Source organism: Schistocerca gregaria, chromosome 1, assembly GCF_023897955.1.
Source record: "Schistocerca gregaria isolate iqSchGreg1 chromosome 1, iqSchGreg1.2, whole genome shotgun sequence".
In the NCBI taxonomy this organism is placed as follows: Eukaryota; Metazoa; Arthropoda; class Insecta; order Orthoptera; family Acrididae; genus Schistocerca; species Schistocerca gregaria.
Window position 1 is genome coordinate 1,197,629,643 of NC_064920.1, and position 27,938 is coordinate 1,197,657,580.

Below are 27,938 nucleotides of genomic sequence, written 5' to 3' on the forward strand. Positions count from 1 at the left end.
TTTCCCAACTCTGGTTGCACCCCTCTTTCTACCAGTCCTCAGATTCCAGAATGTTCAGTCCATAGTTTGTATCCTCCTTGTCCGTGACCAACAGACTACATCTGCCAACCACCAATCCCAACAACTGCATTCGCAATGTAATTCTTCTTGAAGCCAACCATAAGTCTGAACAAAATTACTCACATTAGCTAAGTAAGCATCATAGCCTGCTAACCAAATTTCAGATATCTCAAAAGTCATATCCCTCTCCCACAACTACCATCCACATCACCATCACCACCACCAGCACCAGCAGTAGCAATACACAACCATACCCAGTATAAAACTTCAACTTCTAACAATCCCAGCCCTCTTCAGTCCTTAACTTCTCATGAAGATCCCTCTCCAAACCTGAGACATCTGTTATTTTCTTCAGTGCCACCCCACATTCAGTCACACTACACTAGTCAAAGACCTCTTCCCATTCACTTCAAATGATAATTGGAAATACCACTTCAACATTCAACCCCAACCTACAACCAACAGAGTGAACTTCAAATGCTGCCTAAATCAGTTCCAAGTCCAATTCCAAATGTCCCCCTTTTCTTATCCAGATCCACCCTATCTGGACATTCCAAGAATTCTTAACTTCCAGCATTGCCTCACAGCCTCCCTCAGAAACATCACAAAAACCTTGAACTTTACTCAAACCAAATCCTAAGCGGTCCCTGTACTGAAGACAGACCACTCTATTATCATCCTCCCCTGTGGAAAAAGGCCCCACCACTGTGATACTTTACCATGAGAAGTAAGTGACAGAGGGTCTTTCACAACTCTTCAATGTCTCAGCATAAAAAACTGTTCCTGACAACTCCATTCCTTCGATCCACATTGAGATGCAGAAAATCTTGAAAACCCTAGGCCCCTCATAAGGACTCACCACTCTTTCTATGTAATTCCTTACCCGTTCTGAAACATTCACCCTCATCTTCTACTTACTTTTGAAAACACGCAAATACAACCATCCTGGCCATAACATAATAGCTAGCTTCAGAGCTCTCACTGAAATTGTGTCTGCCCTGTTACATCACAATCTCCAACACATCACACAGAGCCTCTCGCCCTATATAAAAGACACCAGCTGCTTTCTGGAATGTCACAAACCCATTCCCATCCTTCTCCCAGCTGGAACCTCTGTTCGTCACTATCCGTATGACATCTGCACAGACATCCCACACACCAGATTGCATGTGGATAATGGCTGAAAAGCTACCCTGTAGAGCCTCCCACTGATAATGAGACAGGGCCAGTGGGGCTTTCCTTCTTGCTCATGTTGCAGCCTCTCTTCTGTTGTGGTCAAGGCACTCACAGAGCAGAGTGAAGGGTTTGTTGGTAGTAATCAGTTTGCATGTTCCAAATGTGCACTTGCTGTGTATCCCGGGAGGAGCCACACAGGGAGCAACTGACAGCACAAGTTGCAGTCAGCTCTAGATATTCACTCATGTTGGCATCAATGATGGTTGTTCCCTGAGTTCTGAGGCCCTTCAAAGTTCTTTCCAGAGATTGATGAATGTGTTGAAGACACCTAGCTTCACTTGTAAGATCTTACACAGGTGTCAATTTACAGCATCATTCTGAAGACACATTAGGGTCCTTGGATCTGCGGGCAGTGGAGCATTTAAACCAAAGGCATAATTGGTTCTGTCATGAGCTCAGCTGTAGATATATACCTTGATGTAGTTACAGAGTGGAGAACTTTAAAGTTGCCCATAGCAAATGTGGAGCATAAGAATCACAAAATATTAGTTATTAACAGCCAGAGCCCCCCCATGAACCATGGACCTTGCCTTTGGTGGGGAGGCTTGCGTGCCTCAGCGATACAGATAGCCGTACTGTAGGTTCAACCACAACGGAGGGGTATCTGTTGAGAGGTGTGCTTCCTGAAGAGGGGCAGCGGCCTTTTCAGTAGTTGCAGGGGCAACAGTCTGGATGATTGACTGATCTGGCCTTGTAACAATAACCAAAACGGACTTGATGTGCTGGTACTGCGAACGGCTGAAAGCAAGGGGAAACTACGGCCGTAATTTTTCCTGAGGGCATGCAGCTTTACTGTATGATTAAATGATAATGGCGTCCTCTTGGGTAAAATATTCCCGAGGTAAAATAGTCCCCCATTCGGATCTCCAGGCGGAGACTACTCAAGAGGATGTCGTTATCAGGAGAAAGAAAACTGGCATTCTATGGATCGGAGCGTGGAATGTCAGATCCCTTAATCGGTCAGGTAGGTTAGAAAATTTAAAAAGGGAAATGGATAGGTTACAGTTAGATGTAGTGGGAATTAGTGAAGTTCGGTGGCAGGAGGAACAAGACTTCTGGTCAGGTGACTACAGGGTTATAAACACAAAATCAAATAGGGGTAATGCAGGAGTAGGTTTAATAATGAATAGGTAAGCTACTACAAACAGCATACTGAACGCATTATTGTGGCCAAGATACACTCCTGGAAATTGAAATAAGAACACCGTGAATTCATTGTCCCAGGAAGGGGAAACTTTATTGAGACATTCCTGGGGTCAGATACATCACATGATCACACTGACAGAACCACAGGCACATAGACACAGGCAACAGAGCATGCACAATGTCGGCACTAGTACAGTGTATATCCACCTTTCGCAGCAATGCAGGCGGCTATTCTCCCATGGAGACGATCGTAGAGATGGTGGATGTAGTCCTGTGGAACGGCTTGCCATGCCATTTCCATCTGGCGCCTCAGTTGGACCAGCGTTCGTGCTGGACGTGCAGACCGCGTGAGACGACGCTTCATCCAGTCCCAAACATGCTCAATGAGGGACAGATCCGGAGATCTTGCTGGCCAGGGTAGTTGACTTACACCTTCTAGAGCACGTTGGGTGGCACGGGATACATGCGGACGTGCATTGTCCTGTTGGAACAGCAAGTTCCCTTGCCGGTCTAGGAATGGTAGAACGATGGGTTCGATGACGGTTTGGATGTACCGTGCACTATTCAGTGTCCCCTCGACAATCACCAGAGGTGTACGACCAGTGTAGGAGATCGCTCCCCACACCATGATGCCGGGTGTTGGCCCTGTGTGACTCGGTCGTATGCAGTCCTGATTGTGGCGCTCACCTGCACGGCGCCAAACACGCAAACGACCATAATTGGCACCAAGGCAGAAGCGACTCTCATCGCTGAAGACGACACGTCTCCATTCGTCCCTCCATTCACGCCTGTCGCGACACCACTGGAGGCGGGCTGCACGATGTTGGGGCGTGAGCGGAAGATGGCCTAACAGTGTGCGGGACCGTAGCCCAGCTTCATGGAGACGGTTGCGAATGGTCCTCGCCGATACCCCAGGAGCAACAGTGTCCCTAATTTGCTGGGAAGTGGCGGTGCGGTCCCCTACGGCACTGCGTAGGATCCTACGGTCTTGGCGTGCATCCATCCGTGCATCGCTGCGGTCCGGTCCCAGGTCGACGGGCACGTGCACCTTCCGCCGACCACTGGCGACAACATCGATGTACTGTGGAGACCTCACGCCCCAGGTGTTGAGCAATTCGGCGGTACGTCCACCCGGCCTTCCGCATGCCCACTATACGCCCTCGCTCAAAGTCCGTCAACTGCACATACGGTTCACGTCCACGCTGTCGCGGCATGCTACCAGTGTTAAAGACTGCGATGGAGCTCCGTATGCCACGGCAAACTGGCTGACACTGACGGCGGCGGTGCACAAATGCTGCGCAGCTAGCGCCATTCGACGGCCAACACCGCGGTTCCTGGTGTGTCCGCTGTGCCGTGCGTGTGATCATTGCTTGTACAGCCCTCTCGCAGTGTCCGGAGCAAGTATGGTGGGTCTGACACACCGGTGTCAATGTGTTCTTTTTTCCATTTCCAGGAGTGTAGATACGAAGCCCACACCTACTACAGTAGTACAAGTTTATATGCCAACTAGCTCTGCAGATGATGAAGAAATTGATGAAATGTATGATCAAATCAAAGAAATTATTCAGATAGTGAAGGGAGACGAAAATTTAATAGTCATGGGTGACTGGAATTCGGTAGTAGGAAAAGGGAGAGAAGGAAACACAGTAGGTGAATATGGACTGGGGCTAAGAAATGAAAGAGGAAGCCGCCTGGTAGAATTTTGCACAGAGCCCAACTTAATCACAGGTAACACTTCGTTAAAGAATCATAAAAGAAGCTGTATACATGGAAGAAGCCTGGAGATACTGAAAGGTTTCAGATAGAGATTTAGGAACCAGGTTTTAAATTGTAAGACATTTCCAGGGGCAGATGTGGACTCTGACCACAGTCTATTGGCCTGTAGATTAAAACTGAAGGAACTGCAAAAAGGTGAGAATTTGAGGAGATGGGACATGGATAAACTAAAAGAACCAGAGATTGCACAGAGTTTCAGGGAGAGCATAAGGGAGTAATTGACAGGAATGGGGGAAAGAAATACAGTAGAAGAAGAATGGGTAGCTTTGAGGGATGAAGTAGTGAAGGCAGCAGAGGATCAAGTAGGTAAAAAGACGAGGGCTAGTAGAAATCCTTGGATAACAGAAGAAATATTGAATTTAATTGATGAAAGGAGAAAATATAAAAATGCAGTAAATGAAGCAGGCAAAAAGGAATACAGACGTCTCAAAAATGAGATCGACAGGAAGTGCAAAATGGCTAAGCAGGGATGGCTAGAGGACAAATGTAAGGATGTAGATGCTTATCTCACTAGGGGTAAGATAGATACTGCCTACAGGAAAATTAAAGAGACCTTTGGAGATAAGAGAACCACTTGTATGAACATCAAGAGCTCAGATGGAAACCCAGTTCTAAGTAAAGAAGGGAAAGCAGAAAGGTGGAAGAATATAATAATTCCCATCCCAAAGAAAGCAGTTGCTGACAGATGTGAAAATTACCGAACAATCAGTTTAATAAGTCATAGCTGCAAAATACTAACGCGAATTCTTTACAGACGAATGGAAAAACTAGTAGAATCCAAATTCTGAAGGTGGGAGTGGTAAAATACATGGAGCGAAAATATATTTACAATTTGTACAAAAACCAGATGGCAGTTATAAGAGTCGACACGAAAGCAGTGATTGGGAAGGGAGTGAGACAGGGTTGTAGCCTCTCCCCGATGCTATTCAATCTGTATATTGAGCAAGCAGTGAAGGAAACAAAAGAAAAATTCGGAGTAGGTATTAAAATCCATGGAGAAGAAATAAAAATTTTGAGGTTCGCCGATGACATTGTAATTCTGTCAGAGACAACAAAGGACTTGCAAGAGCAGTTGAACTGAATGGATAGTGTCTTGAAAGGAAGATATAAGATGAACATCAACAAAAGCAAAACGAGGATAATGGAATGTTGTCAAATTAAGTCTGGTGATGCTGAGGGAATTAGATTAGGAAATGAGACACTTAAAGTAGTAAAACAGTTTTGCTATTTGGGGAGCAAAATAACTGATGATGGTCGAAGTAGAAAGGATATAAATTGTAGACTGGCAATGGCAAGGAAAGCGTTTCTGAAGAAGACAAATTTGTTAACATCGAGTATAGATTTAAGTGTCAGGAAGACATTTCTGAAAGTATTTGTATGGAGTATAGCCATGTATGGAAGTGAAACATGGACGATAAATAGTTTGGACAAGAAGAGAATAGAAGCTTTCGAAATGTGGTGCTACAGAAGAATGCTGAAGATTAGATGGGTAGGTCACATAACTAATGAGTAAGTACTGAATAGGATTGGTGAGAAGAGAAGTTTGTGGCACAACTTTACAACAAGAAGAGATCGGTTGGTAGGACATGTTCTGAGGAATCAAGGGATCACCAGTTTAGTATTGGAGGGCAGCGTGGAGGGTAAAAATCGTAGAGGGAGACCAAGAGATGACTACACTATGCAGGTTCAGAAGGATGTAGGTTGCAGTGGGTACTGGGAGATGAAGAGGCTTGCACAGGATAGAGTAGCATGTAGAGCTGCATCAAACCAGTCTCAGGACTGAAGACCACCACCACAACAACAACAACAACAACAACAACAACAACAACAGCCAGAGTGTTCACACTAAGCTCTCAGAGCTCACATGTCTCTTAAACAGCAGCTGGCTCACATAATATTAGGAATGAAAGTTCGTTGAAACCTGACATAGAAATAGGGAAATATTTGAGAAGATATAGAATGTTTATTGGGAAGACATGTTAGATTCTACAAGAGAAGTGTCTAGAGCAACAGGCAGAAGCATTAGGTCTAGTGTGGTCAGACATGGAGCCAACTGAAAACTAACATGCACACAAGTAGCATGGGTCAGTGGACTAATACTGGGATCTTTCTACCAGTTGTCAGATTATCACAACAATCACAAAGGCATTCAAAGGTAGCGTAAACCTAATAGCAGAGAAATATCTTGAGCATATAATAATAGAAAGTGTTGATTCTAATCTGCCCAGTATTGATTAGGAAAACTATGCAAACATATGATGGTAAGGACAAAAAGTCTTGAAAAGCAATACTGAATCCATTATCCGACAACTGACTAGAATAACTGGTTATACAGCTCACATGTAAAAGAAATATTTTAGACCTCCAGTCTATAAGCAGAAAAACTGAATTCAGGAAGAACTACTTGTGTGAAAAACAACTCTATCTCTATTAATTCATGACATCTTGCAAGTGGCAGATGCAGGTGGATAGATAGATTTCATCTTCCTAGATTTCCACAAGAATTTCGGCACTCTACCACATCACTGATGATTAGCCAGTATGTGGTCATAAGGAATCTCTTTGCAGATCTGTCATTAACTGCATCAGTATTTGGCTAATAGACCACTGTATGTTATACTGTTATGTTATTCAATCTGTATATTGTGCAAGCAGCAAAGGAAACAAAGGGAAAATGCAGAGTAGGAATTAAAATCCACGGAGAAAAAATAAAAACTTTGAGGTTCGCTGAAGACATTGTAATTCTGTCAGAGACAGCAAAGGACGTGGAAGAGCAGCTGAACGAAATGGACAGTGTGTTGAAAGGAGGATACAAGATGAACATCAGCAAATGCAAAATGCTGATAATGGAATGTACTTGAATTAAATCAGATGAGGTTGAGGGAATTAGATTAGGAAATGAGACACTTAAAGTAGTTGATGAGGTTTGCTATTTGGGGAGCAAAATAACTGAAGATGTGGTCGAAGTAGAGAGGATACAAAATGTAGACTGGCAATGATAAGGAAAGGGTTTCTGAAGAAGATAAATTTGTTAATATTGAGTATAGATTTAAGTGTCAGTAAGTCATTTCTGAAAGTATTTGTATGGAGTGTAGCCATGTATGGAAGTGAAACGTGGACGATAGATAGTTTAGATAAGAAGAGAATAGAAGCTTTCGAAATGTGGTGCTACAGAAGAATGCTGAAGATTAGATGGGTAGATCAAATAACTAGTGAGGTGTTATTGAATAGAATTGGGGAGAAGAGAAATTTGTGATACAACTTGACCAGAAGAAGGGATCGCTTGGTAGGACATATTCTGAGGCATCAAGGGGTTACCAGTTCAGTATCAGAGGGGAGCGTGGAGAATAAAAATCGTAGAGGGAGACCAAGAGATGAATACACCTAGCAGATTCAGAAGGATGTAGGTTGCAGCAGGTACTGGGAGATGAAGAATCTCGCACAAGATAGAGTAGCATGGCGAGCTGCATCAAATCAGTCTCAGGACTGAAGACAACAACAACAATAACAAAAACAACAACAACATGTTATACTGGATGGCAAATTTTCAACAATACTGAAAGCAACAGTGGGTGTGACACAAGGAAATGTGGTAGGACCTCTAATGTTCTCAACATATATAAACCATTTATCAAAAGTGATCTGTAACACTCACACATTATTCACTGACAGTGCTCTTACCTACCAGAGGGTTCAGCTGCATCTGTATTCATAATCTGCAGAACACTGTGAAGTGCATGGTAGTGCTTGCTGTAGTTAGTCAAACCCTGTCCTCATGGTCCCTATTGGAATGACTCTTCGAGAGGTGAAGAGTATCTCTAAATTTTTCAGTTAATAGCTTTCACAGGCAGTTAGTGTCAATCTTCAAGTGCCAGTTTAGGTTTTGCAACATTTATGTGATGGTCTCTGTGGAGTAAGTCTCAACACTACCTGTCACCTGGAACTGATTCCATGTCTGCAGCACATCAGTTTCACTTCAGTGCACACAATGAACAACATCATTGGTTGACAAACATGATGATGCAGACCTTATCATTTGTGTCCTTCATGACATGATGGACATTTACTCTGCTGTGCCACAGATGTTTCTAGTGCAACCCTACTGGTGCATTACATTCAGCTCAAATTCTGTACTCCATTTTAATGTGGTAGCACTCATGGTAACTTTGTGTCTATTTACAACTAGCATCAGGGGTGAACCTCCAATTGCTACAGGAACAGTCACAGTAGAAACATGTCTGCATGACATATCCGAGTAATGCAAAACTTTTGTTGATATGTGCACATTATGCATCCCTACCTAGGTTCATAATTGTTTTATACTCTGGTGCAAAAGTTTATAACAGAAACCAGGGAGAAACTTGAAAATGAACAGATATTCAAAATCAAAATAAAAGAATTAGCTCATTAGTCACTCCTATAATTCATCAGAATATTTGGTCTCAGGGATGTAAATTCTGTGTAACTCTAATGTTTGTTTTAAACAGATACTGACTTTTCCAGTACTTAGACAGCTGATAGTGATCTGCGTGTTACTTTATTTGAAGTAATAGATCAAATCAGTAGCTGAGTAACATAAGAGGAGGAGCAATGGCTTTTTATTTGATGTAGCTATTTTTCTACTCATATACATAAACATGATAATGTAGATTAAAAATAATTCCCATAATTATCAAAGTGAGTGGGTTATCTCTAGTTACTATTTGTTGCTAGTGTACTTTCCAGAAGCAGGCAGGCAGTGGCTCGCTCTACCTATTAATGTATAATTTGACATGTTACACATCCCAGACTGCTCTCTTTTGTATGAGATTTATGGAACATAATGTGTGAATGAATGAAAAGCTACTCAGGGGCATACCCAGAAGAAGTCTAGGGAGGGTAGGTGATCCTCCTCCAACCTTCCATGTCCAACTCCACCCTCAGAAAATTGTGGTCTGTGCAAACAAAACTTGCATCCCACAGATATACAAGGCCATTCAGCATCAGTTTGAGGAAAGCCAAAATGTGAAATGGATATCGACTACTTGTTAATGTACCCAGAGCCATTTGTCATGAAATCTGAAAACTATTCTGTTATCCATTGCTACTCTCCTTGCAACTGAAAATGCCAGGTAGCTCTGGGTTCTAAAAAGGTGAGGTAAGAAAGCCACATAAATTATGGTACATATCCTTTAAATGTACTGAATTAACTTTTATTCATCAATAAACACATACAATAAAATTTAGTGAAGGGTAACATGATAAACATTGAACTTACAAGGTTATGGCAAAGATGAAACTGGATTGGTTGTGGGTAGAGGTGTGGGTGAGGTTTGTGGGACAATTTAGGGTAAAATCCAAGACACTTTGACACATTCGACCAGAGACTTTCAAGGCTGTGCAATTTCATAGAATTTCTATCATGTGATCCTCTCTACACAACAGTGGGTTAGGACCAGGGTATGGCGGCTGTAAGGGTGATCTGCCTGAGTCAGTATGCAGCATTATGTGTACATAGCTGTGCAAGTCTTTGTGCAGAAATGCTTGATAGTCACCGTGGTGTGAAGCAGGCAGGTTGTGGATATTGGTTCGGCAGTAGTTTAACAGCAGAAGCTCTTCCATGGCAGGCAGTGGTGCTAGCACTAAGTAGTCCACCGAAAAGTATAGACACTTGGCATATACCATGTTGGCCGTGAACACATCAATGTCACATTTTAACACTGTTTGGAGGCCTAAGAGAACTGAGGGAGGTGGCTCGGTCCATTTTTCTTGGTGACACTTTAACGATGCCTTTAAGGTGCTGTACCACTACTGTATCATAGTGGGGTGATAGCTAGTTGTGTGGTGTTACTGAAAGATGCATAGTTTGACTAGCTCCTGGAATATGGTGGAATGAAACTGGCAACCTTGCATGGTTGTAGTTGGGAGCAATCACCCGAAATACACAATACACATACACATAAATGTTTTGCAGTAGTTTTAGCTGAGCTAAGATGTCAGTAATAGAGTTGCCTCCATCTATCTTGTATGTTTGTCCATGTCAGTGGACAAGCATCTGTGTCAATCTGACAGTGGAAGAGTGCCAACCAGTTTGATGTGAACATAGGTGTGTCAAGCTGGTTCACCCTATAATTTATTGGTGCCAATGTGTACTTGATGCTTTACTCCGTTGTCATGGGACACAGGAACATGCCCACAAACATGTGTCCTTCTTTACAGAGGTCCACACAAAGCAGTCTGTAAGCAACCTAATTGTAGACTTGTCCCCTGGTTGAGATAGGCAGTGGATGCTATTGAAGGCTGTCTCATGTAATTTCTGAAAAATGTATGGGTGTGGTTCATTATGGGAGAGGTCACACCACAGCTTTAACTTTGAGCTTGTCACAGGAATTTAACTGAGGTGTAGCCCTATGGAGAAATCCTTAGCAGTGATTGTAACTGTGGATCTGTGCCCTTCTCTGCAGTGAGTTCATTCTAGTCTATAGTCTGCATCATGCCACAGTTACTAGGGAAGCAGTCCACCAAAACAATTTTTGGCTTCTTTTCATGGCAGATGTCAGTTGTAAGTTGATTTATGAACCCAGTATGTTGGAACTGTCTGGGTGAGCACTTCTCATTAACATTCTTGAACATGAAGGTAATTATTTTCTGGTCAGCAAAAAATAATCATTGGTTGAGCTTTGATTTGAGATCAAAAGTATCTGACTGTGTCATAAACTGTGAACAGCTCTCTATTGTGTGCACTCCACTTTTGCCAGGCTGCTTGCAACATTTTGGAGAAAAGTTTGAATGGCTGCCAATGTTGGTAAACCTGTTGGTGGAGTGCTGTGCCAGTTCCTAACTGAATCACACTGATAATCATAGTCAGGTGAGTATGAGACACAGACAAGTGAGAAGCACTGCTAATTTATGCTCACCTGGAGACTGCAGAATGCCTTTTCCATCTGGATGTCCACTTAACAGGTCACCATCATATGGTGTCACAGCCTATGAGCGCATCCATGAGAGGTGTCTGTACAGCTGCCATTACCTGTTGTTGATAATCTGTTGGTTTTGAGCAGGATTTTTAGTATTGCAGTCTTCTCTGTCAATGGGCGAATGCCATTGGCCAAAATGGTTTGGCCAAGAAAAGTGGCTTGAGTATTTCCAGTGATGCATTTTTCCTCATTCAGAATTATTCCATGGTCAAACACAACCCCATTTCACACACATTAAAAAATTTTTGGTGGCCAACTCCTTCTATTCCATCCATGAGTTTCTCAACAAGTGCAGTATACCATTTTAATGAAAATTTATTATACTTTAATTTTTGACAGTACTTTCTTGTAACAGCCAAGTAACTACGTACTGTGTGAATGATGGATGTATGGAAAGCAGATGTAAGTCTTAAGTCTGTAAATAGTGGAAGTTTAATTTTAAATCTTGTACATAATCTGACTTTTCTTAACTGAGGATCATTGAAATGAATAATTTACTTTAATTTTTTACAATACTTGGTTGTAATAGCCAAGAAACTAGCAAATGTCTGAATGGTGGATTTAATAAAAGCGCACGTAAATATTAAACCCGTAAATATTAGAAGTTTAAATTTAATTCATGTACATAATTTTACTGTTTATTGACTGAGGATCGTTAAAATTAATGAATCTCAGGTTTTTTTAATAACATTTTTGTAATGTGGTTATTTGGCATGTTCCATACCCAGGAGGATTCCCTCTTTTATGGGTCTATGGAATAAATAATTAATCTAATCTAAAATCTAATCTCATGCTGTTCATGTACTTTATTGTCAATAGAGAACACCAAAATGTCACCCAAATAAGCAAAAGAAAATGGAAGTCCTTTCAATACCTCATCTTGTCGGTGCAGTATTTTTAAGGGCTAAAAGCATGAATAAAAATTCAAATAAACAAAAGATGTGATCACCACAGCTTTCTGGATGCCTCTCACCACTAATGGTGTTTAGTCATCTGCTTTTCAGTTTTCAAGGGTGCTGAAAACCTTTGCACCACCTAAGGTGCACATGAAGTTCTGTACGTTGGGCACCAGGCTCCTGCCTGCGATTGCTCTTGTATCTAAAGAATAGTAATCGGGACATGGCCTCCATGATCTGCCTTCCTTGCAGAAGAGATGTAGGGGGTTGATGACAATTGGCTGTCAGACCCACAGATGATCCCAAGATGAAACACCTCCTCAAAAGTTTCCATTGTTTCCATTTGCTGTTGAAGTGCAGTTCTACATGCATTTAATAAGATGGATTATCTTGCTGTGGTGCAGGTGTGATGCACTGTATTATGCCTGATGCCATTGTGGTGAGCCTGCATCTGTAACTAGCTTGATGATTTTATTGCACAGCTCTCAGGTGACCTCTTTGTAGGAGCATTTCTGCATTTCAGATATGCAATTTCAGTCTTGGCCATCACCAACTCTGTATCCATATCAGATAATTTTGCTTTCATGTCCTGGTTTTCATTGCAAATATCTTCTTTGTGTTGTATTACATGATCACACCTTGCTGTCGCAACACATGGCTCAGCTTGTAAATTACAACACTCAGTTGTCAGTTGTGTGGGGTTTTTAATATTGCATGCTGAAGAAGCTGTGATGTGTTTGTCAGAGTCATAGACATTGTCAACTCTCTGTAATGCACTGTAAGCAGGGAGACTTCTGGCCCTTTACACTGCACTGTTCTCACTTCTGTCCAGCAAGTACATTCTCTGCAGTTCACTGTTAGAGCAAAGTGTGTGACAAAGTCAGTGGCCAAAATAAACAACATCAGCAACTATAAATGATCGACTGAAAGGGTTGGAGAGACCGACATTGAAGGTGAGCACTAGAGTGCTGCAATGCTCAATGTTTGACCGGTCGCGGATCGCCTGTTGATGTGGGAACCGAGCTGCTTGTGTCCGGCTCCACACAACACGGCTTGGGCTCGGTCACATACTCGCCCCATGTCTGATATCCGGATTCTGGACACGCGGATAACCAAGTATGACTGGTCACCGCTGACTTCTCACCTCACCTCGCCTCGGCTCGGCTCTGCACTGTACTGTACAAATACAACGCATCTCTGTCTCTCTCTCTCTCTCTCTCTCTCTCTCTCACACACACACACACACACACACACACACACACACACACACACACACACACACACACACACACACCACAATGTATTTGTCTCTCTCTCTCTCTTTTAATGCAAAAGTAATGTTTCCAAGAATGGGTACATGACACATCTAAATTCATAAAGCGCTTGGAAAATAAAATGATATTTCAATACAATCGAGGATAGAAGACGAGTCTTATTTCAGAAGATATATTTTTCCTTTCATTAATAGGAAACATTAAATAAGTGCTGTCCTGTAATCTAGAAGACAACCTTCTTCATAAAGAAAGCATGCAAAGAACATTAAACATTTACTGGCATAACTTCTCATACTTTTCACTTGTTTGCATCAGAAACAAGATTATAGTTATTGTTGATCAGCAGTAAATCACTAACGCATTCCGGATTTTATTGGCTGCGGTGATTTGTTAGTAACATGCCGGCTTTACTAAAGCATCTTTTACTAGGTGCGCTTGTTGCTGGGATAGACTACACAAAATATGTCTTGCAACTGCAGCCAGGCCTGGCAGAGAAGGATCTATGACAATAAACAAAAGAGACAAGTAATACAGAACTGATGTGGAAATCATTGAAATGTTCCCGTAAAAATGAGGTGTTTTACGTTAATGAAATATTATACGAATTATAACATTTCCATTTCTCTATAATACACTATCCACTAACTATGCAAAAACAATTATGTTAATGATTGTTGTACCTGTGTAAGTAGCATATTGCTAAGAATTTCCTGCTTTTCATTTATTTCAAGCATATTAAGATCACGGAAAGATGGCCAAAGAAACATAGCAATTTTATGTCTGGAAGTGATCACAATCTTCTCACAACGAAAGTCAAGGCTCAATTTTTAATCCTTTCTACCTCCTGTTGAAAAATACATATCTGTTAGTACACATAAATTAAGCTAGTTAATTATAAATCTATCACGTATCATAATGAAACAGTGCTTTTAACTGCAGTATTTACTCACCTGACAGTCAGTGTTATTGACACTGCAAATTTGTTGCAGTTTGTGAAACCAAAGAAGAAGTAACTGGATTGTCGGTTCTTTTTCGCCTTCTAATTCATCTGTGGCCTCCTTAAATGGTCTCAGAAAGTGCGTAATTTTTCAATCTGTAAGTGCTGTCAGCAAAGCAGCAACTTTGTTATACTGAGTGTTTAAGGATTCCAGCATAGTGTACAAGCTGTTTCAGCATGTGCAGACCTCTTGTTTGAACGATGATTTCAAAGAAGAGCAGAGGCAACTTTTCTTAATGTACCTTACAATGCATTTTGCAGTATTTATTTATTGTTGATGCGATGTTCGGGGCATGATGTTAACAAGAAGTTATCTTCATCGAAAGTATGGCTAAGTGCTGTGTTATACAATGAGCAGCACAAGGAATCCTTTAGTGATTTTCCATAGCCTTTATTACATTGGCACCCTGGTTGGAGACAAAAACAAAACATGTCTGGCGAAATTTCACAGCCGGCCTCAGTTTCCGTGCGGTTCTAGGTGCTACAGTGTGGAACCATGCGACCATTACGGTAGCAGGTTCAAATCCTGCCTCGGGCATGGGTGTGTGTGATGTCCTTAGGTTGGTTAGTTTTAAGTAGTTCTAAGTTATAGGGGACTGATGACCTCAGAAGTTAAGTCCCATAGTGCTCAGAGTCATTTCAACCATTTTTAAAATGCCCCAATGAGCCACCCTGTCTTCAATTTCTTTGATAATGTTTACTCTCATCTTCTTAATGGCCAGGAATTTTGTTGTAAATAAAAAATTGTTCACAATTGTTAATGTAATGTGTTGTAAGCGTCAAATTGTGCACCTGGTTATGTGAATCAGTCCACATATCAACTGTCGCAGCACATCTTTTATTAATAACTTCCGCAATAACAGAAGGCATTATGCTGTTTCGTATTGCATCAGCTTGTTCTTTGACATGTCTGCTTATAGTAGAGGGATGTGGCATGACATCTTCCACGTTAACTTCTCCATAATGTGCACATAGATGTATTAATTCTTGGCCTAGTTCTCTGAAACCTTCACTGGAAACAGCATTAAAAGGTCTCATGTCTTTAGCACACATTGCAACACACTTTGCTGTAATAATATTTTTACTACTGTCAGCATATCTGAAGGAGCTGTATCTTTGTGAGGTTTCTTGCAACTGTGCTTCTTTAAATGAGTGGTTCCCGACTGGAAACAATAATGTGGAGCAGTTTATACACAATATGTACCCAGTAGACACACTGTTTTTGTCTACAACCAACAGAAATGCACTCCATATTTGGCTTTTTTAGACCTTCCTGTTTCTTCAGTGTGTAAACATTGGTTTCAGTCTTACGTCTCACTGCACTGGCTTCCTCGCACTGGGTGATTACAGAGAGAGAGAGAGAGAGAGAGAGAGAGAGAGAGAGAGAGAGAGAGAGAGAGAGAGAGACCACAAATGAGAAGCCCGTACTGGCTGCGCTCTCACACAGATAATGACATGTGTAATGTGTTTGAAGTTACATGCTACGTATTCGGTCACGGCTTCTATGCTTGGTTACAAGAACTAGTGGGGGCAGCGTATCCAGTTAGGGTGTGCTCGCCCCACCTCGTATTTTATGCTCACTTACTCGATCATACAGGACTCTAGTGAGCACTTTGTGGCCATAGGTGCTGATTGCAGAGTTGTTAACTCCTTTCAACCATGCCTGAATGTCCTGTTTGTTGCCTGGTGCATAGCTGGCAGGAGGCAGTCTACCAAAGTCAGAGTACGTCTCTCGTGCCTGTATGCCTGTCTGATACATAAAGACCTATAGATGCATTAGTATGTAAATGTGGAGATAGCTTGTTGAGGATAGTGTGTACACACTGAACTGCTACTGTGTACATACTGGAGATAGCTTGTTGAGGATAGTGTGTACACATTGAACTGCTTTTGTGTACACACTGGTTATTGTGGTTCAGACTGTCTCTGAATGTTTATTGACATTCCATGCATATGTTATTGTACTGTTGGCACTTTCTGTCTGTTGTGCCTAGTTCAGATTGCAGTTGCCATTTGGACAACTGCATGGTGAGGTACACTTTACAGCATTTTGGCAGAAATGTCTGTGGCACCAGCTACCCCTCCTATGGATGTTGTTCCCCTGTCACCGTAGTTCTTGTGATGGTGACACCAGGTTAAACTGGGCCTGTGGTTGACTGTTGGTACCCCACTGTTGCTGCTGCATCTGCACCTGTGCTGCCAGCACTACTATTGTGGTTCATAATCTTCATATTTCCTCAGAAGCACTTGCAGGTGTGATGACAGCCCAGGTTCGGTCAGGAAGCCTGCCAATGCTGCCGCAGCCACTGTTGCAGGAAACTTTGAGGATTATACAGAACCTATCAATGACCTATAGCCATTTGTTGGGTGATTTATTGTCATATTCTGCCAGTGCTGTGCCAGTAGTAGTTGCTGCCAAACGTGTAGCAACACAATGTTGGACACTGTGGAGCTGTTTACTGAATTACATACATGTCCTTGGAACTCTGATGGGGTTCTTTCATCACTTTTCCTTGTTGTATCACCTGCCTGATTTTGAGGTCAGTGGATTCTGTATAGCAAGCAATCAACATACTTTTGAGCTTGTTGTAAGCTCAATCTTGTGGAGCATGCACAATAATATCAAAACCCAATGTTGTAGTTTGGTGTTCCAAATTATTAATCATCAGAGCAAATGTTTTGTTGTTGTTGGTCACTGCTGTAGACAAAATATGTTTTCCATTACTGCAGTCCAAGTTTGCGGTTGAATGGGCATAAATGATGGAGCCTGTAAGTGAAGGAGTGGTGCGGATGAACTGGGGAGCAGAGCCTGTAATTGCAGGCATGTTCCAGATGAAATGGATCCATTGGATGAATAGTTTGTTGCTCCAAGCTGTGGTCACACATGGACGACATCACCAGTACCATTAAAGTTCTTGAGGCTGATGTAATCACATGCTCAATTTTTGCAGGAAAATTCACTACACCACGGTTAGGAACTGACCAGGTCACCTGCATTTGTAGTCCCATTATAGAGTTTATCATTACATGTGGTCATGACATGGAAGAATTTACATGGACCAACAAAGTTTTTAAGTTCGATTTTACATTATCTTCCACTTTAGCAGTAGCATTCACTGCACTGTGGTGTGGAGCTGACCATGTTGCCTGCATTTCTGGGGTCATTACAGAACTAGTGCTGTTTTCATTACACTGCACAGGGTTCATATTCTGTGGTGATGGGAGATTAAGTTCCAAAACTTGTATGTCATTGCAGAGTTGATTGATCTTGTCAACGGTGGTGAGGGATAGCTTGTTGTCATCCGCCATCATCTGAGTATGTATTTCACTGTTTGTCAAGGACACTAGACACAGAAAGATATGAACATTATTAAGAGCCAGCTATTATGTAGTGAGATAGGCAACACACATAAATTATTGTATGTATCCCTAAAGGGTGCAGAATTAACTTTTATTCATCAACGAAAGCATACAATAACATTCAGTAAAGAATAAAGTGAATTGCACTGAATTTATGAGACCACGGCAAACGTCAGAAATGCACGTCATGTGTGCATATCGATAGTCTTATGGCACACAAACACAAAATACATTACTGCGTTCTGTTGTGCTTTACTATGTTTTTTCTTGTGTTACCCACCAATATAAAAAAACTACTAAAATTGTGAATACAGAAACCACAGCATGAATTGGACAGATTGCTATTCACCATACAGAGAAGGCACTGAGTGGCAGACAAGCACATTTAAAAGTAGACTGTTGAAAAATATTAGCTTTCAAAGTCTTTATTAGATGACAGATAAATACATATGCCCAACTCACACATATGCATGACCACTGTCATCTTTGGGTGTTGTGACCTGCAACATAATTAGTTGCTCCACCACTTCCATGGCAATGATTCTGTCAGCTTTACTACACGTAAAATTCTTATGAATACCTCTCATTCATTTTCATGGAGATGGGAGATTGATTAGTTGAAGAGAGAGGGCATCTAAGGCCAAATAATGTACCAGACATACAATGTTTATCTTTCATGTATTTTTTGAGACACATACCATCCTAACACTTCATTAAGTACATGGTCCAGTCACATCAATATGATCACATCTATGTTTGCCATCAACGTTCAGCAACCGCTCACAGGTGGCAACACTGGCGGTGGAGGGTAATACAAGCATGTCGGAGGGACGCAGCAAACAGTGCAGTCTCTGCTATGATGCAGAAACTCTAACATAGCCACCTTGTGATTAATTAATTAAACTCTATGCTTACAGAAACTGATTAACTTAATAACAAGTTGCTGTCAATTTAAGTAAACTTTAGAAGGCTGACTGCTTAGGTCTTATAACAGAAATCTCCAGCATGTTGTAGAAACTGTACATTGGCATGCTTAATCCATTTCCAGATAGTCCTGAGAACTCAACATGTGATGATCTGATGTTTCAAATAAAAGTAAACTCCAGAGAACCTTCCTTTTGACAGCCTAAATTTTCTCAAACAATGTAATTACACAGACCTTCCATTACAGAACTATGACAACCCATAACTTGTTTTTTATTTAACGTGCTTATATACTTGCTTGACAGTACATGCTCTTTTGGTCTTATTGTTTACAAAATAGATCTATCAAATTACAGTTAGCAGTTTAGAAGGCTACAAAATATTCTGTTATCACAATCCTGAAGTAAACAAATGTTTGCTTATAATGAATAGTATTGGATTTTAGGTTTTGAGACAAAAATAAAATGATGAAATGTGGTTAACAATGATTGACACAAAATTACAGATACCTTATTAATTACTGAATAACCTTTTGTGCTAACTTTACAGACTGTGGAATTAGATTACAAGCTTCACATGTTATACAAAAACTGTGTTTTGTCAGAATCTCAAAAACGTCATTTATTTATGTCTGAAATTTCTAGAAGGTGTAATTACAAAATTAATTACAGGAATTCTGAGTCTGGGATCTTTAATAACATGATTCTCTAAGATCCTACACGAATTTAATCACATCTGATGTCATGAAACATTTTGAATTGTTAATTTCGCCTTACATGAAATAATCAACTTCTAGTGATTAATTTGCTAATTAGTTACAAGCTGGAATTTGATACTGACATTATCATGAGATCTTCACTTATTGTTTTCAAAAGGTACATAATTAGTTTTCTCATACCCATTATCAAATTGCTGATTCAGAAATAGTGCATTACTGATAATTACAGATTATGGCTAGTTACTTTAACCTTGTAGGCTGATAAGCTAAATTGATATGCTACATCATGTACATAATGTATGTATTAGCATATGAAGATAAATTATGAAGCAAAAGATATTTCATTACATACTATGTTATGTGTAATGTGGATTGGGTGGTACACTGAGGAACTGTCTGGTGTGGTACTGAACAGTTCATAGAGTCCCTCACTAAGTCCTATTACAGAACTGAGTGATTGATATAATGCCCAAAAGGGCCTGATCATTGCCTTTCAGCCCAAGGGTAGAAGCAGTTCCAAAATGGCTAAGTTTGATAAGTGTTCATGTGCCTCTAAGGTTAAAGTATACTGTCTAAAGCAAAATGGCACTATCCAAAACCAGCAGCACGGCGACTGCGAGAAACTGACTGCCCAGATGGGTCAAGGGGCTACCACAGTGTCTCCTCAATGGCCGTGCAGTGAATGTTATTGTTTATGGGCCTCCACAGCAGCTACCTAGCTCATGCATCCATGCTAACTGCTATTCATCAGTGGTATGCTCCATCAGACTGATGGCTGTTGGCATGCATGGCATGAAATGTCTGAAAGCAAATGCCCTGCTCATGTTATGGCCTGGGAAATGTTCTCATGGCATTCCCTGGGTGATCTCATCATTCTGCAAGGCACAATTGATCAACACAAGTATGCACCTGTCCTTGGGGACTAGGTACACCCCAAAATTCAGTTTGTTTTTCCTCGGCCGGATGGCACCTACCGGCAGGACAGTGCAATGTGCCACATAGCCCACAGTTTACGTGTGTGGTTTGAAGAGCACAAGTGTGAGTTTACAGTACACCCCTGGCCACCAAACTCTCCGGATTTAAACCCAATTGAGAATCTGTGGGACAACCTCGACGGGGCTGTTCGTGCCGTGGATCCTCAACCCAGAAACCCAGCACAGCTGGCCGTGGCAATAGAGTTGGCATGGCTCCACATCACTGTTGTCTCTAAGTGTTCCATGAAGCAAAAGCTGGATATTCAGGTTTCCGACATGTGGTCACCATTAATGTAACTGGACAGTGTAAATATCTGTTACGTATTGTTACATGGACCAAATATTATTGGATCAAGTACATTTATTTCATCAACATCTTTAATGTTTACAATGATATCTTTTAATAATAAGCATTTGCATGATTTCAGGTAATATCAGTGTGGCTGATATATATGGGATCTTTGAGAATGACTCTTACATTTATTCTGTAACGCTGAATGGGCAACAACTGAAGGAAATGTTTGAAGAGGCAGTGTCTGACTATAGGTCACCCTCTGAACCAATGAAAAATTTCCTACAAGTATCTAGTAAGTATGTGTGTCAGAGGTTTGGCAGGTAATTCATACTGAAAGATTTTTCAAACCTGTAACAGGGTCACTTTAACTAACTAGAATTAAATACTGATGCAGGAATATGGCATACACTATTTGTGATTCATTTATGTATTACTTTTTAAGTATGTGGATCTTCTATTTTATAATGTAGACTGTTTCCTGCAAAACACTATATGTAAGATTACAGTTTACTATGATGCCCTTACTTTGGCCTAATCAATTTTGCCTTTTATTTTAATCATTGCATTAATGCATTATTAGCACAGTAATTAATTCTCCTTCTTGTTTATATTTCAGATTATCTTCATGCAACTTACAATCTGGAAAATAAAGCAGGGGAAAGAGTGAAACAAATACAAATATTTAATATTAGTGACCCTAGAGGATTCAACACTGTGAATTTTAATGATGCAACAATTAGTTATAATGTAGCACTTCCAAAATTTGTCCTGGAAGGAAATCACTTCTCATTTGTTATGAGTGAATCTTTGAATCCTAAATTTTATAGTGAGTATTTATTTTGATTTTAGTATGAAACATTTTAAGAGTACTTTTGTATTGAAAACTGTATTTCATAAGTTAAATACACAACTTCTCTGCAGAGTTTACATTCCTGGATAGTTTGACTGACTACATTTCATGGAAAGGTTCACTTCAAAGCAGCGCTATACCTGTTATTCCAACAGTTGGTGAGAGAATTAAATTTTATAAAGGAACAAGCAATTCTCAAGAAACCTGCTACAACAATACAGGAGAGGTTGTAATAAGTAAGTAATTCTGTTAAGTTTTCATTCAACTTTTATTTAGTTAATTCATTTGTAAAATTATATAGTTATGGAAAAAGAAGGAAGATCAGGATTTAATATAATGTTGATGAGTCAGAGAGGATGTCAGAAGTTTGGCATGACCTTGGATTGAGGAAAATATGGGGAAGGAAACTGGATGAATCCTCCTCAAAAGATCCTCCATGGCATTTGTCTTAAACAAGATGGAAACTATGGGAAACCTAAATCTGAATGGATAAGATGGAATTTGAACCACCATTCTCTGGAATGGGAGAGGCAAATAAGTCATAATGAAGTACTTGATAGCAGTAATAATTTTTTGGTAATCATATTTGATATTCTCTTGTTCTGAGATTAGTTTTATTTGTAATGGAATGCATTTAGTATCATCCACCTGCTGAGATAAAACTTCAGTGTTGTATATCACATTCCATTTTTGCTGTAGCTCCTGATATTTACATGGGTAATTCAAGATAGTACCATCGCCACAGACTATGTATTCATACAATGTGATGTTAAGTGTTGCAATAGAAAACTCAACATTGGTGCAAATTAAGCAGATTTTATGTTCTAATTTTACTGTTACCATAAAAGAATTATGCTTTTTATTTAAAACTGTGGACATCTTGAAGGACCATGTTCTCATTTTCCAGTATTGAAGGACCATGTTCTCATTTTCCAGTTACTCTGGTAATCATTGTGGTAATAGCTGGTGCAGGATTTGCTGGCTGGAAGTTCCTGTACCCTAAATATAGAGCAAGACGAGGATCAAGGATAGCACTGATTATGTGACCCTGGAAAAAAATTACAGTGTGGCTGTAATGAAGACAAAAGGCTGTTACGGCCGTATGCGAAAGAAAGTACCTGATGGTTTTTAATAGTTTTAAAGATATAAAGCAGAGCCTTCATTAGATTATACTAATGTCACTTTATTGCAATATAAAACATTGTTTAAATTTATGTTGAAATTTATCAGTTATAGCAAAGATAGCTTTATCACAAAACTATGTGAAAACTATACATGACACTTCAGTAAATCATTTTGTTGGACAAATATGAACACACACACACACACACACACACACACACACACACACACACACACACACACACATGCAGAGAGAGAGAGAGAGAGAGAGAGAGAGAGAGAGAGAAAGTTTGACTTAAGGAATATTAGATTTTTTTTCAGCAACTAGTATGTTCTGAATAAATTTATAAAACCAAAAAATGCATACTGATAGCAATCTCTTTTGCATCTCCCTGTTTGAGAAGTAACTCAATATGCCACACGTTTTCAAGTGTACTGTTGACTGATTATTTTGTCTGTCTAGTAGTATGGAATGCAACTACTACAGTTTTATCGACTGTACCTATATTGTCTGTTGACATGTATCTCTATTCACAAACATATTTATTCCACAGGCAAAATGCAGTTGAAAAATCAAGAAACTTTTGCTATTATTACTTTGCCAGTATCTAACAAAAAAAAATGTTATTGTGAACTGTTATCTCAGCTATTGTAAATAATCCTATATTTCATTCAATACACTTTTTATACTGCTGTTGTATTCTGATCTTGGCTTCTCATTTTCTTGTAATGAGTTTCTCTTCAAATGGCAGTATTTCTGCCCAGAGCTGTATGTTTTTATGTGGAAACTAACCCACTGGTTTATTTATCACTATTGTGATGTATATGATACATACAGTGCCATTACAACAGTCCACACACCATTCTGATTCTCAAACCACAATAAGATGAAAAAAAAACAGTGTTGCACATCAAACAGCATGCTTCTTAACCTTATAAAGACACACATTATGCAATTACAAACTAATAAAAATTACTTAAAAGTACCTAAAGTATAGATTAGTAGACACATACTGGATGAGGCTCCATATGTGAAGATCCTGGACATCCAGATGCATAATAAACTGAGGTGGCACCATCATATGCCTAAGTTAACCAAGCAGCTCAGTTCTGCCTACTTTGCACTTCTCACTCACTGTGTTGACTTGCCTACAGAACTTGTGCAATACTTTGCTTTCTTTCACTCAGCACTATGGCATAATGTTCTGGGACAATGCAGCTAAGGCAAAAAGGTATTTATTCTTATTGATTATTTATTAACAAGAATGTAAATAGTTTAATCTGTACACTGGGGATGCTTACCTGAAACTTACTGACCAACTATTCTGCTATGCACACACACATATACGAAGTATATTCAAAAAGATACTGAACTTCCACTGAGACCCCTTTATTGCTTATTGTACAACATTTCCGGCACAGCCACTATCAAATCCACTCTATTGACAATACACGTCACCAGTGTTTCTTCCACTATTGCGTTGTCCTCATTTTCCTCTGTGGTTTGTAAGGATGTCCTTTCAACATAGTTTTAAGTCTGGGAAACAGAGTAGGTCCAGAGAATATAGTGGATGGTGCACAACAGGAATGTGATGTTTTGCTAGATAAGTTCAGACAAGGAGTGATACATGATTAGGCAAATTTTGTACTAAGTCGTTGCTTCTCAATTCTGTTACTCAAAATTTGATGGCATAATCCTATGCTGATGCTCACTTCGGCAGCAACTTCTTGCACAGTTATACAATGATTTCCTTGGATTGCAGAATGAAATATGTCGACATGGTCATCATCCGCTGATGTGGAAGACTGTCCAGGCTTGGGTTCATCACCAACTGACATTCTACCATGTTGAAAACACTTACCGTAAACCACTCATTGCACTACATGTGACTCACACAGACCTCCCCATATACTAAGCTAAGCAATTGCAATATCTCTGTTAAAATGTTCCATGTTCATCTACATCTACCTCTACATGGATACTCTGCAAATCACACGTAAATTCCTGGCAGAGGGTTTGTTGAACCACCTTCACAAAAATTCTCTATTATTTTGCTCTTGAAAAAACAAACACCTATATTTCTCTGTGCAAGTTCTGATTTCTCTCATTTTATTATGATGATCATTTTTCCTTATATAGGTCAGAGGCAACAAGATATTTTGCAGCTTTGTTGAGTTGGTGATTGAAATTTTGTGAGAAGATCCCAACTCAATGAGAAATTCCTTTGTTTTAATGATGTCCATGGCAAATTCTGTATCACGTCTGTGACACTCCCTCCCCTATTTCCCAAAAATATAAAATGTGCTGCTCTTTCTTGAACTTTCTCAATGTACTCTGTTAATCCTATGTGGCAAGGACCATACAACACAAAGTAGTACTTCTAAAGAGAGCATAGTGTAAGCAGTCTCTTTAGTAGGTCTCTTGCATCTTCTGAGTGTTCTGCCAATAAAATGCATTCTTTGGTTTCCCTTCTCTACAAAATTTTCTACGTATTCTTTTTCTGATTCAAATTGTTCATAATTGTAATTCCTAGACATTTAGTTGAATTTATGGCCTTTAAATTTGATTGATTTATCATGTAACTGAAGATTAATGAACTCCTTTTAACACTCATGTAGATGATCTCACACTTTTCATTATTTAGGGTCAATTGCAAATTTTTGTACTATACAGATATCTTTGCTAAATCATATTGCAATTTGTTTTGAACTTCTGATGACTTTACTAGGCAATAAATGATAGCATCATCTGAAAATGACCTAATAGGGCTCCTCAGATTGGCCCCTAAATCGTTTATATAATTAAGATACAGTAGAGGGCCTATAACACTACTACCTTGGGGAATGCGAGAAATCACTTCTGTTTTACTCGAAGACTTTCTGTCAGTTACTATGAACCATTGACCTCTCTGTCAGGCAAACATGAGTCCAATCACATAACTGATACTATATTCCTTAAGCACAAAATTTAATTACAAACCACTTGTGAGGTACAGAGTCAAAAGCCTTCCGAAAATCTAGAAACACACAATCAACTTGAGATCCCTTGTTAATAGCACTCAACATTTTGTGTGAGTAAAGAGCTAATTGTTTTTCACAAGAATTATGTTTTTGGTCTATTTTGACTGTGTGTCAACAGACCATTCTCTTCAAGGAAATTCATAGTGTTTGAACACAATATATGTTCCAAAATCATGCTGCACATCGACATTAATTATATGGGCCTGTAATTTAATGGAATACTCCTACTGCTTTTCTTGAATATTGGTGTGACCATTGCAACTTTCCAGTCTTTGGGTATGGACCTTTTGCTGAATGAGTATGTAGCAAAACATCACATATGTGCATTTTTCTTCAACCTCTTTCATTGTCACTTTGGCACTAATCCAGAAAGTAGCTTGTCCATATGCTCGTTTCAATGGCTTTAGCTTGCTTCATATACATCTACATCTACTTTATTACTTTGCAAATCACAATTAAGTGCCTGGCAGAGGGTTCACGAACAACTTTCACAATAATTCTCTATTATTCCACTCTTGAAGAGCACACTGAAAAACCTAATACCTATATCTTTCCGTGTGTGCTCTGATTTCCCTATTTTATTGTGATGATTGTTTCTGCCTATATAGGTTGGCATCATCAAAATAGTTTTTCATTCTGGGGACAAAAATGGTGATTGGAATTTCATGAGGAGATTCTGCCACGTTGAGAAATGTCTTTGGTTTAATAATGTCCACCACAAATCCTGTATCATGTCCGTGACACTCATTCCCCTATTTCCTGATAATACAAAACAAGCTGGTCTTCTTTGAACTTTCTTGATATACTCTGTAAATCCTGTCCAGTAAAGATCCCACACCACACAGCAGTACTCCAAAAGAGGACGAACAAGTTTACTATAAGCAGTCTCTTTGGTAGAGCTGTTGCATTTTCTAAATGTTCTGCCAATAAAACACTCTTTGGTTCACCTTCCCCACAACATTTTCTTTGTGTTCTTTCCAATTTAATTTGTTCATGATTGTAATTCCTATGCTTACTAACAATCAGAGCAAAATGTGGAAAATGGCACTTTGTTGTTTAAATCTGCCACTAAGTGCACTTAGCAGCCATTGACCGCTGCCTTTGGTAGTTGCCATGCTATTTCAAAAGTTTGCTTTCTTTTTTAACACAACTTCTGTACTAAACAGACAGTGCCACGTGCACAAAAATTCTGTAACACTCATTGCTAGGAACCTTCTAGATGTTTTTGACATTCTCAGTGCAAATGTACTACATACCAACAATTCTACAAAAATGTCATAAGAATGATGTGTAATGTTGATAACCAAACACCTTGCAAATGCCTCTTCAGAGACCTTGTGATTATTACATCTCCATGTTATTATGTTTATTTTGTAATAGTATTTGTGGTAAACAACAGAAGTTATTTAGGATTAATTGTGCAATTCACAATGTCAATACCGAAAATAAAAATAATTTCTACACATATTAGTCATCACTATCCAGAGTCCAGATTGGAGTTTTATGTTATGATGCAAAAGTTTGTAACAGGAAGCCAGCATAAATCTGATAGGATATTAAAAATCACCAAATATGCAAAATTAAATTAAAGGGTACATTTTTAGTCATGCGCTCTGTAATTTATCAGAACAGTTGGACTTTTCGATGTAAATTCTGGTTAAATATCATATTCACATCAAATATGCTTTAACTTGAGCAATATGTACGTGGAAATTACATAAATTTCTAGTGTGTAGTAACAGAGAAAAACAGTAACTGAGCTGAATAAGAGTAGTAGTGGGAGCTTTCCTCTAAATACAGTAATTATGTTCCTTTTGGAACAATCAGTTCCTTCCTTGTGGAAGAGAGAGACTTACCTAGGGGTAGGTTTTTTTTTAAAAAAAAAAAAAAAAAAAAAAAAAAAAAAGGGGGGGGGGGGGGGCATGTCAGGCAGACCCTGTGTACGTGATACCCAGTATAGGCGAGTGGGAAAGGTTCCCATCATTTTGAGGTCTGTCTGACCTGTTCTTCTTTTTTAACCTGCCGCAAGCCATCCCTTTCTCCTCCAGAAGGAAAGAGCCAATTGTTCTGTGAACTATGGCAGGGTCATGTATTTTTATACGTGAAAAATATTTCTCCCTTGTTTCTGCGTCAAGAAATGATAGTGCAACTGAATTTAATAAATTCAATAATTTGAAAGCAACTTTTGAGCAATCCTGTACTCCTGCAAACTAGGAGAGATTTGCAGCAAGGGAGAGGGACTTGTGTGCATTGTACAAGAAGTTTATGCTAGCTGCTCTACCCATCACTATCAGCAATGTGTGGTTCACCACATCTTATACAATTGCTTGTAC

At 39.7% G+C, this 27,938-nt stretch overlaps 1 protein-coding gene across 1 annotated transcript in view; it reads left to right on the forward strand.

Moving 5' to 3' along the window:
- LOC126284709 (5'-nucleotidase-like) overlaps positions 1-22,676 on the forward strand; it is a 95,042-nt gene extending 72,366 nt beyond the window's left edge. The window contains exons 9-12 of the mRNA XM_049983843.1: positions 20,746-20,904; positions 21,229-21,438; positions 21,534-21,698; positions 22,399-22,676. Of these exons, the coding sequence (XP_049839800.1) occupies positions 20,746-20,904; positions 21,229-21,438; positions 21,534-21,698; positions 22,399-22,508 (644 nt within the window). The 3' untranslated portion in view covers positions 22,509-22,676. The remainder of the gene's footprint in view (positions 1-20,745; positions 20,905-21,228; positions 21,439-21,533; positions 21,699-22,398) is intronic.
- Positions 22,677-27,938: the final 5,262 nt, after the last annotated feature.